At 37.9% G+C, this 17,039-nt stretch overlaps 1 protein-coding gene and 2 long non-coding RNA genes across 3 annotated transcripts; 2 read left to right on the top strand and 1 right to left on the bottom strand.

The window, feature by feature from the left end:
• Positions 1-398: 398 nt before the first annotated feature.
• On the top strand, positions 399-2,019 carry LOC114150213 (ADP-ribose glycohydrolase OARD1-like). Its single transcript, XM_028026522.1, has 4 exons — positions 399-1,170; positions 1,310-1,368; positions 1,457-1,569; positions 1,676-2,019. Exons 1-4 carry the CDS (start codon positions 978-980, stop codon positions 1,812-1,814), a joined length of 504 nt encoding a protein of 167 aa, XP_027882323.1. The 5' UTR covers positions 399-977; the 3' UTR covers positions 1,815-2,019.
• Positions 2,020-2,354: 335 nt separating this feature from the next.
• Positions 2,355-3,282, bottom strand: LOC114150214 (uncharacterized). Its single transcript, XR_003596686.1, has 2 exons — positions 3,009-3,282; positions 2,355-2,652 (listed from the first exon to the last, which is right to left on the bottom strand). It is a non-coding gene; the product is annotated as an uncharacterized LOC114150214 (long non-coding RNA).
• Positions 3,283-12,737: 9,455 nt separating this feature from the next.
• Positions 12,738-16,795, top strand: LOC114150215 (uncharacterized). Its single transcript, XR_003596687.1, has 4 exons — positions 12,738-15,970; positions 16,087-16,230; positions 16,341-16,445; positions 16,538-16,795. It is a non-coding gene; the product is annotated as an uncharacterized LOC114150215 (long non-coding RNA).
• Positions 16,796-17,039: the final 244 nt, after the last annotated feature.

Here is a 17,039-nt window from a genome sequence, read left to right as displayed (position 1 = left end):
GTTTGGTTTTTTTTTTGTATTTTTGCAGAGGATCGGTTGATGCGTTCTGATTGTGTATTAATGTGACTTTTACTATGAGACTTTATGGAGTTCCAGTTGTGTCTGGTAATAGAGGATTAAGTTCTATCTTGGTAAAATTATATTTCCAATTATTTACTATCATTTGTAATAAAGTGATGCCAACACCACGGATTCAACAGTGAGGAGTTTGTTCAAGTCATCTTAAAGATGGAAAGAGTCAATGTTGTGCTGATTCTGAGTAGCTGATTGATTAACTGAATGACTTTCTTTTCATTCATTTCAGAGTTCAATCAGCGAGATTATTCATTTTGTGGTGATCCTAGTCTATGAAAGAAAGAAACAAAGAAAGAAAGCAGCAAATGTACTTGTTGGTACCCCTGAAAATATGGATAAATTCAGTCATTGTAGGGTTAAAGTAATTTGAAGAGGGAGAAGCGTATAAACAAGTCAATGACGAGTCAATGACTTGATGCATTCTGCATTTTTAACTCGGTTAACTTAACTTTTTTTTTTTACTGACTTTAATACATTTAAATCGCTACGTTGTTTGATAAGTAGAATGGAAATGACTTTTTTTGTAAATGGTCTTGTAAATTAGCGTTTTATAAATCAACTGAATTGAATTAAGAAATTTGACCTTCGGATTGGACTGAAGAGAAATGATGAGCAATGTTTTTTGGGTTTGTGTTTTATAAAGCAAAGATTGGTATTTTTGTAACATCAAAAGTTCATTTTTGAGGCAAACAGAAAATCCAGCTTATTATAGTTTACTAGGACTAACAACCCCCGGACAAATTCGGAAAAAAATTCTGCAAAGTGGGTGGTGCTTTAAGGAACATTGAGACAGAGCCTAGTGTGGGGCCACATGTAGAGGGGATAAGCAAGGCTGTAGTAAGCGCCGTTACCAATTTGGTACTTTGTGGTTATAGTTTTCTCCAAGTTGCGCTTAAGAAAGTATGAACATGGGCAAAACTGAGAAACTCTATCAATCAACCAACTGGACATTGAAGTATGTCACCGGAGATTTGTTCTCCTGTCCACGCGATGAATCCTTGGCCCACTGCATCAGTGAAGACTGTCGCATGGGAGCAGGCATAGCGGTGATGTTCAAGATGAAGTTTGGTCGAGTCTCAGAGTTAAAGAAGCAGAGTGAGTCAGACTAGTTACTAAAATCTTTGTTTTGGAAAAAATGTTTTATGTTTTTGCAGTTCATTCAAATGTCTGATTTCAACAGCAAGTGCTAAATCATATCCTGTTTTGTATTTTTTTTTTTTGTATGTCCTAATAGAGAAGCTGCCGGGGCAGTGTGCTGTCCTGACACATGATCAACGTTTCATCTACTATCTGGTAAACATACCACAATTATACTGCATAGGACCAAAACCTGTTTCATTATTCAATCTGGTAACTGTATCTTTCCTATTATGTGTCTCAGATCACAAAGAAAAAAGCCAGCCAGAAACCCACGTATGTCAACCTAAGACAGAGTCTGGAAGACATGAAATCTCACTGCTTAGAAAATGGTGTCAATAGGATATCAATACCTCGGTTTGTAGAAACTACTGTGGATAAATAACTATAATAAATACCCTTAAATCTTCTTCTTTATTGTGAATAATTAATCAATTTGCTTGTCTCGTATCTCCTCCCTCAGAATTGGCTGTGGCCTGGACCAGCTGCTGTGGTCAAAGGTGTCAAAGATCCTGGAACAGATCTTTAAAGAGACACATATCTCCATCACAGTGTACAGCCTGCCCTGTGTTGGGTCAAAGCTTCAAATGCATGCCGTGTAGTACATTTTCATTGTGGGTTTTTTAGCTTTAAATCCTTTATAATCTCTTAAAATTTTGGATGAAATCAACACTCCTTAAACAGTTTTAAGGAAACAATAAATAAGGAAACAATAAAAACCTCCCCATAAGATGTTTAGATACAAGACTTTTAACATCCCACTGATGTAAAAAATGATGTTTCTTGCCATTAAAGATACGAAACTTATTCCAAACACTGATGTTGCACTCTGTGAATATCATACTACATGATGCTACTACTAAATCATGCTACATAAAGTGATCCAACAAAGCCCCTGAGGCAGGTAAAATACAATAGTTATGCCTAAAATTTGTTCTTTGTTATTCTAAATCTATATAGTTGTTGAAAACGTAGCTTTTCCTGTGAATCTGTAAATCTAAATTGTGAAAGAGTTTGTGTAACCTGCAACTCACAAAAACAGGTTAATTAATTTATACTATATATATAGGAAGTTGGGCCTAATCAGAAGATTTTAAATTCTAGGGAACCCAGGTGTGAGCAACAACAGAACACACAGTGTCTACAAGAAAAGAGCAAATATTTAATATAATAAACAATTGTGGATCCACATTTAAAACAGACAAACAAATACTGCGCGCTTTTAAAAAAAATAAATAAATAAATAAATTGAATACTTCAGTCTCCAATGAATTAATTCTTCAGTCTCAAAGTCTCTCAGCTGGTGACCAGTCGGGTCACTATCTACCCATGCGCCTGGTCCTCTGGGCTGGGGCTCGCCATCCAGTTTCAGGAGAAGAGGGTCTTGGAATCTTTGGCCCTCCAAGCCAAAAGTGTACTGTACAAACTCCAAAAAAAACCCTGACCTATAACAAGGCCAAAGTAAAACATTTTAGCACATAAGATGCTATTTAATCATTTCTCAAGTTCTTCTTATTTTTTTCTTTCATGTTGTATAACAACAAGTTAACAGGACACAATTTTTCCAACATATTAGTAAAACTAAATAGATTAGCTTATATGTGGTAAAAAAAGAATATAATATACATTCAATCTTAAAATAAATGCAATTACATAAAACAAATACAACATACACAACAATAACAATACAAAATCTTACAATCAATTTTATTTTATATTAAATTTTATAATTTAATAGGTATTTTAGCCAATTTTCACCAAATTTACTTAACCAACTGCCGAGCGCGTGCGATGACTCACCGATGCTCCGAGCTGTCAACGGCTATTTTTCGGGCTTTAGCTGTTCACGGGGGAAACCCTCCGAGATCTAATAAAACCGAATGTAGTATTTTGAATTATATATTTAGTGAATTTATATTAATATTGTTTTCCTTACCAATTTCCAGATTCGTCAATTTCTTTCTACCTCTTTACGGAAACGACCGTCAGCTGTTAGCTCTCAAGCGTTCGCAGCGAAACAACCGTCAGCTGTTCTCAAGCGTTCTGAGCGAAGCAGTCAGCTGTTAGCTTTCAAGCCTGTCTGCCGCGCTCCGAACGAAACAACCGCCAGCTGTTAAAAAGGGGCGGGACGATCAACCCCATTGGCCGACACGAAACCAGACCGCGCCAGCCATTGGCTGCCTAATCTGTCAATAGAAGCTAACACTAAAAGCATATTTCACATTTTTTTGAAGATTTACGTAATTACCTTTTAGCTATTTTGGTAGAATAAGACATTGAATCAACATCTATTATTTTTTTCTTGTGTTTTTAAACACTGGGTTACATTTGCTTCTCTAGCTTTATTTTCCTGACCCAAATTCAGGAGCAAGATTGCTGTCACAAGATTTTTTTTTGTCATAGGGTAGGGTATTTGTAACCTGTGAATTATGTTGTACAGAATATTAGGACTTTCTTTGAAAATTGCTTTGTAAATAAAATTTAAGATCATGGTTTTTGACAACCTTTACCTGTTAAAACACCAGGCAACGGTATATAGGAAAATGCAATTCGAAATTTTTATAAATTTCTTAGTTTTGCCTCAAAATGAACTTTTGATGTTACAAAAATACCAATCTTTGCTTTATAAAACCCAAACCCATAAAACATTGCTCATCATTTCTCTTCAGTCCAATCCGATGGTCAAATTTCTTAATTCAATTCAGTTGATTTATAAAACGCTAATTTACAAGACCATTTACAAAAAAGTCAAGTCTACTTATCAAACAACGTAGCGATTTAAATGTATTAAAGTCAGTAAAAAAACAAAAAGTTAAGTTAACCGAGTTAAAAATGCAGAATGCATCAAGTCATTGACTCGTCATTGACTTGTTTATACGCTTCTCCCTCTTCAAATTACTTTAACCCTACAATGACTGAATTTATCCATATTTTCAGGGGTACCAACAAGTACATTTGCTGCTTTCTTTCTTTGTTTCTTTCTTTCATAGACTAGGATCACCACAAAATGAATAATCTCGCTGATTGAACTCTGAAATGAATGAAAAGAAAGTCATTCAGTTAATCAATCAGCTACTCAGAATCAGCACAACATTGACTCTTTCCATCTTTAAGATGACTTGAACAAACTCCTCACTGTTGAATCCGTGGTGTTGGCATCACTTTATTACAAATGATAGTAAATAATTGGAAATATAATTTTACCAAGATAGAACTTAATCCTCTATTACCAGACACAACTGGAACTCCATAAAGTCTCATAGTAAAAGTCACATTAATACACAATCAGAACGCATCAACCGATCCTCTGCAAAAATACAAAAAAAAAACCAAACAAACAAAAAAAAACGTTTGTTTATCATGTCAGAGTTTTAACAAGAAAGAAAAACACAGAGTATAGGCGATAAAATTGTTGTGTTATTAGATGCAGGTCACAACTGTTGGAAGTGTACATTTTATCTTTAGGGTTTTATGTAACACCGTAAGCTACATTATTGTTGGTGAATAATATCACAGTGAACACAGATCCTAATCATCCATCACTAGTGGATCTGTTCTTCTCTTCTTCCGCAGCCCTGGAGATGAACAGGAACAATTGATGTTTGTTCGTTCTGTAGGACACAATTTCCCTTTAAGGAGACAAAAATCAAAGTTTAGTTTGTTTTACATTGTTGTTTTTCAGCACACGCAAATGATAGAGCACTTAATAAATTAACATAAAAGTTGTTAATTTACATTATATCTGTTAGGATCTGGGGAAGGCTGGTTGGGGGGGTCTCTAGTTTCTCCACCAGGGGGCATCCTGGGACCTTCCGGAGGGCGTGAACCTGGAGCGGCACACCTGCTGCCACTTACCATTGTTTGGAGGGGTTTATCAGGACGGAGCCGCCGACACTCCAGTGCCAGAGTGTTAGCCTGTGATGGTACTATCATTGTTGCTCACCTCCGACCACCTATTCTCCAAGTAACCTCCTCTTGTGCCTGCCTTTCCTAGATTGTTTCCGTGAAGCCCTGAGTACCTCCGAACTTCTACGAACCGGATCCCTTCCGGCACCTGTCAGAGATCTCCCTCCATCCACCTGTCCGTCCTCTAGAGAAACTCACGCCCTCGTTCCAGCTTGCAGCTCCGGATCCTAGCGGTTCACCTCTCCGTGCCCTGACGAGCTCACCGGCAAGTAGGTCTCTGGCTGGACTGCATTTCCACGATCTCTGAAACCCCGCTTACCTGTCTTATTTCCACCCAGAAATCCTGAGCCACACAGACGAGCACCAGTTCCGGACCACCTTTGTACATACCTGTTTGCACAGTATTTAATAAATCACCTTTACCGCTACCCGTCTCCAGAGTGTGTTCTGCGCATGTGGGTTCGAAAGATTGACCTCAACATGACAATATCCATTTAGACCAAAAAGGAAAGTTATTAGTTATACTCTACAATTCAGAGTAGAATTCAATTTTTAACGAGATCCAAATTTTTTAAAGTTTTGACCAACCTTAAAGTGTCTTCAGCTCGTGGAGCCGTTTCAGTGAAGTTAGCGATCATGGAGGGAAACTTGCTGTTGCTGTTCTGCTCGGTCAGAATGTTACTGATGTCAGAAAAATCTGCTGTCATGTGATGAGCTGCAAAAAAATTAATAAACATGTTTGCAAAAAGAAGTGGCAAGACCGTGTTTTCACTTAAGACTTATAAAATAGTTTCATGATTTTGGTTATGCCTGTAGAATTTAAACTGAGGTAACACTGAACAATGAATCGTTGGGTAAATAGTTTGAAAAAAGAAAAGATATTAAAGACCTGCTAACCTAAATGGCTACAAATGCAACCATTGCTGAAAATGAATCAAACTCATGTGTAATGTTTCACCTCTCTGCAAAACTTTGAGTCACCTAGTTTTATTCTGTTTTAAACCTTTGCTATTTGATCAGTTTGATTTTAGAAGGGGAACAATGACTTTTTTTTTAATATAACAGAAACATAAAATTTACTCTTTTTACATCTTTAAGATGACTAAAACAAGACTCACTGTGAACACTGAGGGCGATGAGTTCAGCCAAAAGTAAGACATTCAGGATTCCCAAACAGACAGCCGCACGGAGGCAGAGCCTCTCTTTGGAGCTGCTCCAACCTTAACAAAAACCTCAACCTTAGCAAAATTGAATTCAATACATACTAAGTTTCTCTGTAACTTTGTTCTTACCTGTGTGATTAGATGCAGTTTTTCCAACAGGTTCCATATTGACGTAAATTTCCTCCATCGCTTCAGACTCTGTGCTGGCTTTAAACATTGACTATAAAATCCACAGCAGTAGTGGAACTAGGTGAAAAACTGTGGAAAAGAGATGAGATGTCTGGTGTTCAACAAAACAAAAGGTAAACGTATTTTACAGATAACGACCGAATAAAGAAATTCATGAGCGCAGATTCAGTATTAGTTTCTTAAATATCTTACACAACATAAATTCTTGAAGGTTTCAATAGTTTCATAAGTTCATATTTGCTGATTCGGTTCTGTATCAATGAATATTTATTTATCCTTTTTCTTTGTTTTCCTTCAGCTTGGTTAATCCTACTCATAATAAACACATTACACTTTTCCATGGGTGAAAAAATAATTGACTCTTTCCATCTTTAAGATGACACAAAAATTAAAAATTGTTTTAAATCACGGATAGAAGGATGAAAAAATACATCTGGTGTTGTGATGTTCTTGCTTCATCTTGCTCCTGCGGATGGCTGTGTCCAAAAAATATTTCCTAAAGATTAATAAATTGTTGGAACAGATGCCCAACAGTTTTACAGGTCTCATTCTGTCCTGATAACTAGTCACAGCCTTGCTCTCGGTAAAAACAACTGTCATCTTTGTATTTTGCTTTCTAAATCCTCTTTTAACCCTGTTTCTTGTCAAGTAGCAGAAACACTTACATTAAGAAACCACAGGTGTTGAACTGAAATCCTCCTTTAGTCCAGAAAATGTAAAATACCTGAATTGCATTATTACAAAACTTCTATAACCGTTGGATCGAATAATTATGGAATTGTACGTATTTACTCATATTTTAAAGATATGTACTTTTACGACTGTCATCTAGTAAAAACAAGCTGCATGAGCCGGCTAGTACTGTCTAAACCCAAGTCACCATATCTTCTAAAACAGCCATGAGGCAGATCAACAGTTTGACAAACAGTTTGCTTTGTGAAGCACCGCCTAGCTGGGAGGGAATCAAAAGGCTAACATACCAATCAGGTGCAAGTTGGGCGGGTTAAAGTAAGAGAAACCCGATACTCCATTCAGAGCACGATGAAGACCAGCAAGCAAAATATCAGAGTTCAGGAGATACAAGATAGAAAATTTGACTGAATCAAGACATTGCCCAGAGGTTCAGACTGGGAAGCTAACTGGCAAATTGCTAGCTAAGTATGTGGAGCAGGAAAATAGGTTGTATTTACTTTAATTTATGCAAACCAATTGCCTCAAAAAGATTCAATTACTGCTACATATAAAAGACAAGTGTAGTTACACCGTGTGATTTTGGCAAACAATATTCTTAAACTCATCCAAAATATTATTCTCCGTAAAACGTATTTTATTTTCTGCTTACAGCAGCAGCAGCAATATATTTGCTACATAGATTAAAGATTCATGGTCTCATTATTTGACATGGTTGTTCTGTTCAAAACCTTTTGGTTTGCTTGAGCAGAAATGGTGTGCCTGGGCATGTTAAAATGTTCAACTTTTATCACCCTAAATCCTCATTACTTTCAAATAGTTCACTTTTTATTTTATTTTAGTTGTTGCATGGACTCAACTTAAATAGATTAACTTATAAAGCTTTTTTTTATATATCCAAATGTTCCTGCCACTTGCTTAAGATGAGTACAAACAACAAGTCGATGATAATTAAGTGATGTTCGCTTGAACTTTTCTTAAGTCTAATGTTTTATTTTACAGTGAGGAAGGCCGGAGTCTAGCTTTAACAGATGGCTGAAGGCATCTGATCCGCTTCAAACTCAGTACCTGTTTACTCCAAGGCAAAACTTTGGTAAGGTTAAATTTAGTGGCTAAAGAAAGTCAGACGGTTTATTCTCCAATGTGAGAAATCCCTTGAGGTTGTCAAGTTTCTTGTTTGATCAGATCTTGTTAGTCAGTATGATTACTAATTAACGGTTGATTCTTTTGTATCTAGATGCAATGTAATCATTCGATTCACAATTGAAGTTTTATTATGGGGATGCAGCAGATAAAATATTTCATAGTATATTTCACTGATTCCTTTCATACAGTCTAAACTCTCTGAAAAGGAGAAATGACCTTTCAGAGAAATATAATTTTGATTGCTTTGAGTATAATGATATTTTACTTAATCTGACTGATATGATCTTCTTTAGCGCATACTGATGCTTCACATTGATCATTTATAAGCTTATCGATCACAAGAGATGTACGGTCTGTTAGTGAACAGACAGCATCAAGGAACAAAAGCTGCAGATCATTTTTAAGATAACAGAACAATTCACCATGTTGTGAGCAACTCTTGGAGCATGGTTGTGTAGTGAGTATGTTTAATTTTAATTTTTAGGTAAAGTGTACCAATAGCAAACTTAGTCAATGCTATTATAAGTGGGGCTAGTTGTCAGAAGATGTAAGTAAGTCTCGGAGAGAGGGAGTATTTAAGAAAAAACACAAATTCACTGATTGAATTGTTGGCTGATAGCCGGCATGTATTTGAATTTGTGCAACAAACACCAAAAGAAAAAAATACTATATAAAAAAAATGGAATGGCTATTCAGTTTGATAAATATTTACACATTCAATAAATCAATAGAAATCCAAGGGCACACATTAAAACATCAAATCTAAATAAATAATATGAATTATATTAACTATTTTAATACAGACTGATGGTTCACATTGATCATTTAAAAGTTTTAATAATGAAAAATTAAAAAAATTAGAGGTGTACTATATTTTGTTAGTGAACACACTAAAGTGTGTAAGATAATGGGTGGAGGGAAAGCTGAAAGATACATATGAGCAACCTCACCGTGGCCTGTTTAGTCCCTGTCAGATATTGTTCAGAAGTACGAGTACAGATGAGGAACTTTTACTAACATGTTTCACACTAGCAAGTGTTACAGAAAAAAAAAGAGTTTCGAATGTATTTAAACCAAGATTTACTATTTTGGAGAAAGCATGAAGCAGTGGGAAGATCAGCGTTGATTCAACAGCAAGAAAAAAAACTGAACAAAATCATTCACAGTGATGCCGGGCCAAATTCTGGAAAAGTCTGAACAAATTCTTTAACTGCGGAAAGATAAAAGTTAAATTTGAGTAGGCCTGTTTACTGTCTGTCACATATTCTTAAGAAGTACGTGTACAAATGAGGAACATTTACTGAAATGTATCACACTAGCAAGTGTTACAGAAAAAGAAAATCTATTAGAGTTTAAAATTGAAGTGATGAAGGAAATCACAAACTCATAGTCAACACTGGCTAATTGTGCTACCATAAATAATGCAGTAAAATAGTTAAACTGTAGGTTTTCTTTAGGGACTTTTGTTTCTATATGTCTTTATATACACAGACACACACACACACACAAATGGCCTGGTGAACAGCACTGTCGTGGGGCCTCCCACTCCCACCCTCCCTAAAGTCACGAGAATGAATCCTGTGCTGGCGTTTACATCATATCAATCAACCCCCGATAGAGACCCTATTGAGATGATCGGAAATATACATAGCCACACGTGTCACGCGGAGTTCCCCTTAAACACTGTATGGCATTGAGACATCCTGAGGGACATGTGTGTCCAGTATTCTGCCCGGACACACGCACAAACACGAACGGCTTGGTGAGCAAAACCGGAGTTAATTACAACATTCTATTTAAATATCATATATTGTATGTTACTAATGATTTTCTAACACCGAACCCCTTGTCTCTGCTTCTATCGGCTAATTCAAACTCATAGAGGTCAGAAGGAGTTCACCTTAAACACTGTATGGCATTGAGACATCCTGAGGGACATGTGTGTCCAGTATTCTGCCCGGACACACGCACAAACACGAATGGCTCGGTGAGCAAAACCGGAGTTAAATACAACATTCTATTTAAAAATATTATATTGTATATTATTCTTGATTATTTATCACTTATTGTTTTTTATACTTTAATTGTATTACTCATAAAACTCGGAGCCTGTCTCTGTTTCTATTGGATGAATTGAAATTAGCGGGAATATACGGTATTGTAACACGTGCTAAGCACGCTGAGGTCATGAGACATCCGGGGGGTCATGTGACCGGATGGGGGGAGGGGCATCATGTGACCGGATGGGGGGAGGGGTGTCATGTGACCGGATGGGGGGAGGGGCATCATGTGGTCGGATGGGGGGAGGGGCATCATGTGACCGGAAATTAAAATCAATTAATTGGGGTCATTAATCACTCATCCATCAAACTCCGATTAAATTTTGACAGAAGGGTGCCTATTAGGTCTCTCTCATACGGGCGATCACAGATTACAATCCATCCTCCCCCTAGTGGGCAAAGTTGATGCTGACTTTCTAAATGGACTCAATAACTTCTTTGGGAGGTTCGAGGCACTGAACAGTACTCCGGCAGAGAAAACTGTTCCCCACCAGGAAGCGGAGGCATTCTGCCTGGACACAACCGATGTGTTGAAGACTCTGAAAAGAGTCAACCCACGGAAGGCCCCAGGCCCCGACAACATACCTGGGCGGGTGTTCAGGAAATGCACAGGTCAGCTGGCTGGTGTCCTAACAGACATTTTTAACACCTCACTGGACCAAGCCACAGTGCCAGCCTGTCTCAAAACTGCCTCCATCATTCCGGTGCCAAAGAAACCTCAAGTCACCTCTTTCAACGATTACCGGCCTGTGGCACTGACTCTCATTAGGATTGTGTGAAATAAGGGAATTTGTCACGAGAGAATTTTAGGTAATCAGTACGCTTGAGTATGACGACCCAACCGTCTGCAGACATTAAGCGCGGAGTCCGCGTGGTTCATGGAAATGCGCACAGTACGCCTGAGTATGAGGGGGCCTTAACACACAGTAATGAGTAATTACTAAAAGATGACCCACAGCAAAGTCTAGTCTGTCCTCCCAGTTACCTCAACAACTATCAAAAGCCTCCAGTCACTACAGCATTTCCACATACTCCCAATTGGTCAAGCCATGTAACAGCATTTAGCTTTTACAATGCCAGACCTTCATGCCAGGAGTCCAGAGACTCTAATGTAAGTGACTTTATTAGGTATTTTGCTAGTCGTGAAATAGTAGCAACAGGGCTGCTCCAGTTCAATGACAAAATGCATCATGGGGTTTGGATCCAACAGTAAGTGAGTAGATGGACTTGATGTGTGGCTTGGCAAAGAATCTGCTAAGCAGGTGGAGCAAATCAGGGCTATACACATTAATAACCCAGTCAATGGCCTCAACATGATGTGGAACAGACTTGAACAATGTTACGGCTCAGCTGAAGTGCTCAGATATGCACTTTCCAAAGGAATCAATGCATTTCCAAAAATCACATCGAAAAATTACACAAAACTGAGAAAGTTTAGTGAACTGCTCATGGAAATGCAGCGTGCTAAAGAGGAAGGAGACCTCCCTGGTCTTGCATTTCTGGATACAGCAAGAGGGAGTTTCCTATTGTCCAGAAAATCCCCTTCCACTTGCAAGAAAAATTGATTACAGTAGTGTTAAGGAAAAATGATTATTTTTAGTGCTTAATACAGTTAATCTTACGACATGTGTAAAAGGTATAGTCAACACTCTTAGTTTGAACAGGGTTGTGTTGAAGCATTCAAAATTAAGCCAGATGGGCAAGCACCCACAGCACAGGAGGCCATAAAATTAGCATTCCCGGCAGGGCAGAGAGACTTTAGATTTCACAAGTATCTGTGAAGTCTTATCTCAGGATTGTTCTGTACTCAGAATGATCGTGGGAGCCACGGGGGGTCAGGGCCAGCGGTCCGCTCTGTTGTTTTGCCAGATGGCCCTTTGATCTTTGCTGTAGATCAGGGGGAGTTCCAAGTTTCTCTGAGTGCTTAAGGGAGTTTCCAGTTGGTCAACAAGAGGAACGCCTTGAGTGTATAAATTAAATAGAAAAACACCTCCTTACTATAAGATTACGTGTCAGGAGAAAAAATACAGAGAGCGGCCAACATTTTGCCTTTTTACATCAGCTCTCTCCAAAGACGCGTCTTTGCCTTTTTGTTCGTCTTTGTTTTGAGTTTTTCTGTCTTCCCCTTGTCTGTCTTTGTTTGTATAAGATAAACAATGTATATCTCTGTTACTCTGCAGCTTTGTTGATTGATTCATGCGTGCTTTGTATGGAATTAAACTCTGTGATCTGTGACGTCAACGCGCTTTGTTGTTGTTTTCACTTTAGCAGCACGCCGCCGCCTGCTGAGGATCCGGGAAGTTTAAGGAGGAAAGAGCCAAACGTTTTGTCCAAAGTTAACATTAAATTATCCTCCTTTAACAGTAGGAACTAACTACAAACGTGAACACAAATGCACATTGTGAACCCAAAGTGTTCACAAAGGAACACTTTGTGACTTTCATGGACACCACGTTAAATGGTGGTCCTTCCCACCATGGACTTGGATGTTAGACCAATGTAACTACTCTCAAAACTATAACCTCAACCAGGGAACTTGGTTCTGATAGGTTCAGCAAGTTTTCCACCTCGAGGTCTCTCACGTGCTCTTTCTAGACTATTACATGTCAACTTCAAATCCCCACCAAGCATTAACAATCTCTGCTGTGGTTGGCATTACTGTGAGACAGGACTCACTGTGGACGATTTTGAACAAGCTCAAAACATTGTGATTCGAGCAGTACAACAGGATGTGTATTCTGAAGAAATCAGGTGTGAACAAAAACATGAGAAGTTAGCCAAAATCAGTTCTCTCAAGAACATAGACCCTTATCTGGATGAGAATGAACTCCTCAGAGTAGGTCACATCACTGACTCAAACTTGACTCATGGTGAAAAGAACCCACTTCTAGTTTCAGGAAGTGGTTAATAACAAAGACGCAAGGTGAAAATATTTAGTTCTCTTCATAAAGCACCACCACAGTCAGGTTCATCATCAAGGCCACTTGTTTACAGAAGGAGCAATACGCTCTGCAGAATGGTGGATCGTGGATGGCAAAAGAAAGGTGAGCACAATCATCTACAATTGTGTAACCTGCAAAAGACTTCATACTCCAATGAGCACACACAAAATGTCAAACCTTTTTCCAGATCGTCTTGCAATGGACCCTCCATTCACCAATGTAGGCTTAGATGCGTTTGGCCCATGGATGGACACTACCAGAGGAAGTGTGAACCAAAACAAAAGGTGGGCTGTCATTTTCACATGCCTGAGTATTAGAGCAGTTCACATCCAGGCGATAGACTCACTTGACACATCCAGCTTTATTAACGCATTTAGACGGTTTCTGGCTATAAGAGGACCTGTAAAACCTATTTGTTCTGATCGGGGTACCGATTTTGTCAGTGCATGTAAGAAACTGAAGATCCCCTCAAACTTGGACAAGGAAGTTCTACAAACCTACTTAAAAGAAAATGGATGTACTTGGACTTATAACCAGCCACATGCTTCTCATTTTGGTGGGTAGAGGGAAAAAATGATAGGCCTGTCCTGGAAAATATTGGACTCTATGTTTTTCAAACTCAAGACCACAAACTTGTCACCTTCATGGCAGAGGTGGCAGCTATTATAAATGCTAGACGTCTTGTCCCAGTTTCTTCAGACTTAAGAGACGCTTTCATCTTGACCCTACCTACTCTTCTAACCCAGAAGATTGTACCTCTTAAGGCTCCAACTGGTAACTTCACTGCATCAGACATTTACAGACACCAGTGGCGTCAGGTGCAGCACCTGTCAAACATCTTCTGGGACAAATGGAAGAAAAAGTTCCTTTCTACTCTCCAGTTACGTCGCAAGTGGCAATCGAGCCATCCAAATTGTGAGTATAGGAAATGTCGTCGTACTCAAAGACAGTCAAGTACCAAGAAATGAATGGCCTCTTGGACTCATAACTCAGGTGTTTCCAAGTAAAGATGATAAAATACATAAACTAGAAGTTAAGGTAGCCAAAGCAGATGGCTCAAAGTTGTTTGTAAGACCTATCTCAGAAATAGTCGTTTTGGTTCCTTCATAAGATACATTGATTCTGCTAAACACTTAGTTTGCGGCTTTTATTCACGCCAGATGGGGAGTGTTCTGTTACGAAGTTGTATGTATTATGTTTACAGTAATTAAGTTCATTTATGTAAGTCAAAAAGGGGGAAAGCCTGCCCTCATCTGTTCTTTTCAGGAATTACAATCTAGCAATCTTTTGTTGTTTTGAAATAAACTTTATTGAACAGCGGTAGCATTCAAGGAAATTACTTAATGTTGTGTTGTTGGTAGCTTAGATCTACACATATAGACGTTTGGCAGAAACTCAGTGAGGTCCAGTCGAGTGAATCTGCAGACATCTTTCGTTTATGGTCACATTGCTGATATGTTTTGTGAAAATAATCATGTAGGATTGTTTCTGTGCTAGATGTAGCTTCCTAATGGGCTATTTCACTGTGAATATGTTTTCTTTCTTGTGTAATTTAGGGTAATTGGGAAATTACTTAATGTGATGTTGGTAGCCTAGATCTACACATATAGATGTTCTGCAGAAACTCAGTGTAAAAGTGTAATTTATTCTGCACATACTCATATATTTACTGTATCTTTTGTCTTGTTTTCAGTTTCACCCTTTTGATTGTCAATAAATCTGCTGACAACGGTCTTCGGTCTTCAGAGTTTTGATATGAGAAAGGTGTTAGCTAGCCTTTGCATCAGTAACGGCACACTAACAGTAGGCTGAATAAATGACAGTGAATGAATGAATGGGGATGAGATTTGTATTTATCTGTGAGAACAGTCACGGAAGAGGCATAATTTGGAGATCAGATCGCACATGCGTTGATACTGCAGTGAAGTTAGTTTCAAGTTGTATATTGGATATTTGCACTCCGCAAAGTAAGCGGCGTTTAGCTCAAGGTTGATCTGCTTTATGAACGAAAGAAAAATTGTATGTGTGTGTGATATTTTAATAGTGTATATGCGCAATCTTAGTCTTTGGTGTGCGTGTGAGAAAGAAAAATTGTATGCCTGTGTGACAATTTAATAGTGTATATGCGCAATTTTGTGTGTGTATGAGTCTTTAGTAGTATGTGAGACAAAACAGTTTTTGTCCTAAATGGCCCCTCATAATAAACAGTGCAAAACATATATAAACTAACTTACATTGGTTTCAAAAATAGTTATTTAAAAAATTTTATTGTGATTTCTATGATTGCTATAACAGTCATTGAACTTCGTGTTATAACGGTATGGAGGCTGTTTGTTGCGACTTAATATAATTTTCTTCATAAACTGGTTTTAATTAAGCTCAGTTTGCCAACGAGACTTTGATATCGTGAGGCTGCTGTTATAAATCGTTCATCATTGTTTTTATCTTCAACATATTTTTGCAGTCTAAGCAAATGAAGATGAAAGAGGGAGCCAGGGATCAGGTATTAGAAAAACTAAAGACTTTCCTGTCTTAGAAGAGGCCCTGGCTCCACCAGATCACCAACCAGTTCTGAGGATGAACCTCCACATCGTCTACATGGTGGAAGGCTTTTTATTTTTTACTGAGCAGCTGGCTACATTTTTAACAACAGCTAAAACTGGTATATTTCCAACATTAAGTGCTTAATAAACATGATTTGATTTGAAAATAATTGGACAGAATTTATTTCCCTTGTTAATCTACCATTTCTCTTTCATACATTTTATTCATTGTCAGCTTTCAGAGTCTGAGATGGACTGGTGACCTGTCCAGGGTGAACCCCACCTCTTGTCTGATGACTGCTGGAGATAGGCACCACCAGCCCCCCTCACCACCCTGCAAGGATCAGTGTGTTCAGATCATGGATGGAAAGATTTTAAGGTAGTTTGTCTTCCTTAAGTCCTCACTTAAAACAGCTTTATAGTTAATGCCAACATCAACTGATTCTATGATTTTACTGACTATTTTTTTCTACTTCTAACATAAACAAGCAAAGAAGACACCTGGAAATGTTTTTCCACCCCAGGCATCCGGTCCCAATAATCATCAGTTCTGATGATGTCACATTCATATCAAGTCCACAACTTCTTAAAATTGTAAGTCTTACTTTTTTCTTTGCTGTTTTTCTGTACTCTTTAAAATGCCATAGCTTTCTCTGTTTAACTGTTCTATTCTTCTTATTTTGTAGGTTTCTGTAAACTGCAGTGAATGGGAATGTTCTGTCATTGTTCCTCATTGTTCTTGGAAGGAGAAATGTCAGTTTATCTGGAGTAATACTGCAATACTGTGACACTGAATTAAAACAATACTGTCCTTGTCACATTTTCTCTAAAGTGTACCTGTTGTATTGTTGTGTTTATTGTGCTATTTTACATAAGCATGTTGTCTGTAAACTTTTAATTTATTGACAATTTGTCAATAAATAAATAAATAATTCTGTGATACTATATTGATAAATATGAATTTATTGAATACACAATGTAATTTGTTTCACCTGCGAAGTGTGTTGTAATTGATCCTTCTGTGTCCTGGACTGGTAGTCTAAACACAATATGTCAACCAGAGAAACACATGAGTTTAGCTAAGATAGTTGTTTTATGTGATGATTAAGAAAATAACTAATGATAAAGAATGTTTGAATTGGCCTTTTGTGGCTACATTAAAGCAGCTTAGTCACTTTCACCAGCAGA

Source organism: Xiphophorus couchianus, chromosome 8, assembly GCF_001444195.1.
Source record: "Xiphophorus couchianus chromosome 8, X_couchianus-1.0, whole genome shotgun sequence".
In the NCBI taxonomy this organism is placed as follows: domain Eukaryota; kingdom Metazoa; phylum Chordata; class Actinopteri; order Cyprinodontiformes; family Poeciliidae; genus Xiphophorus; species Xiphophorus couchianus.
The sequence above is the reverse complement of the archived record's forward strand: the minus strand, read 5'-3'. Positions and strand labels throughout refer to the sequence as shown.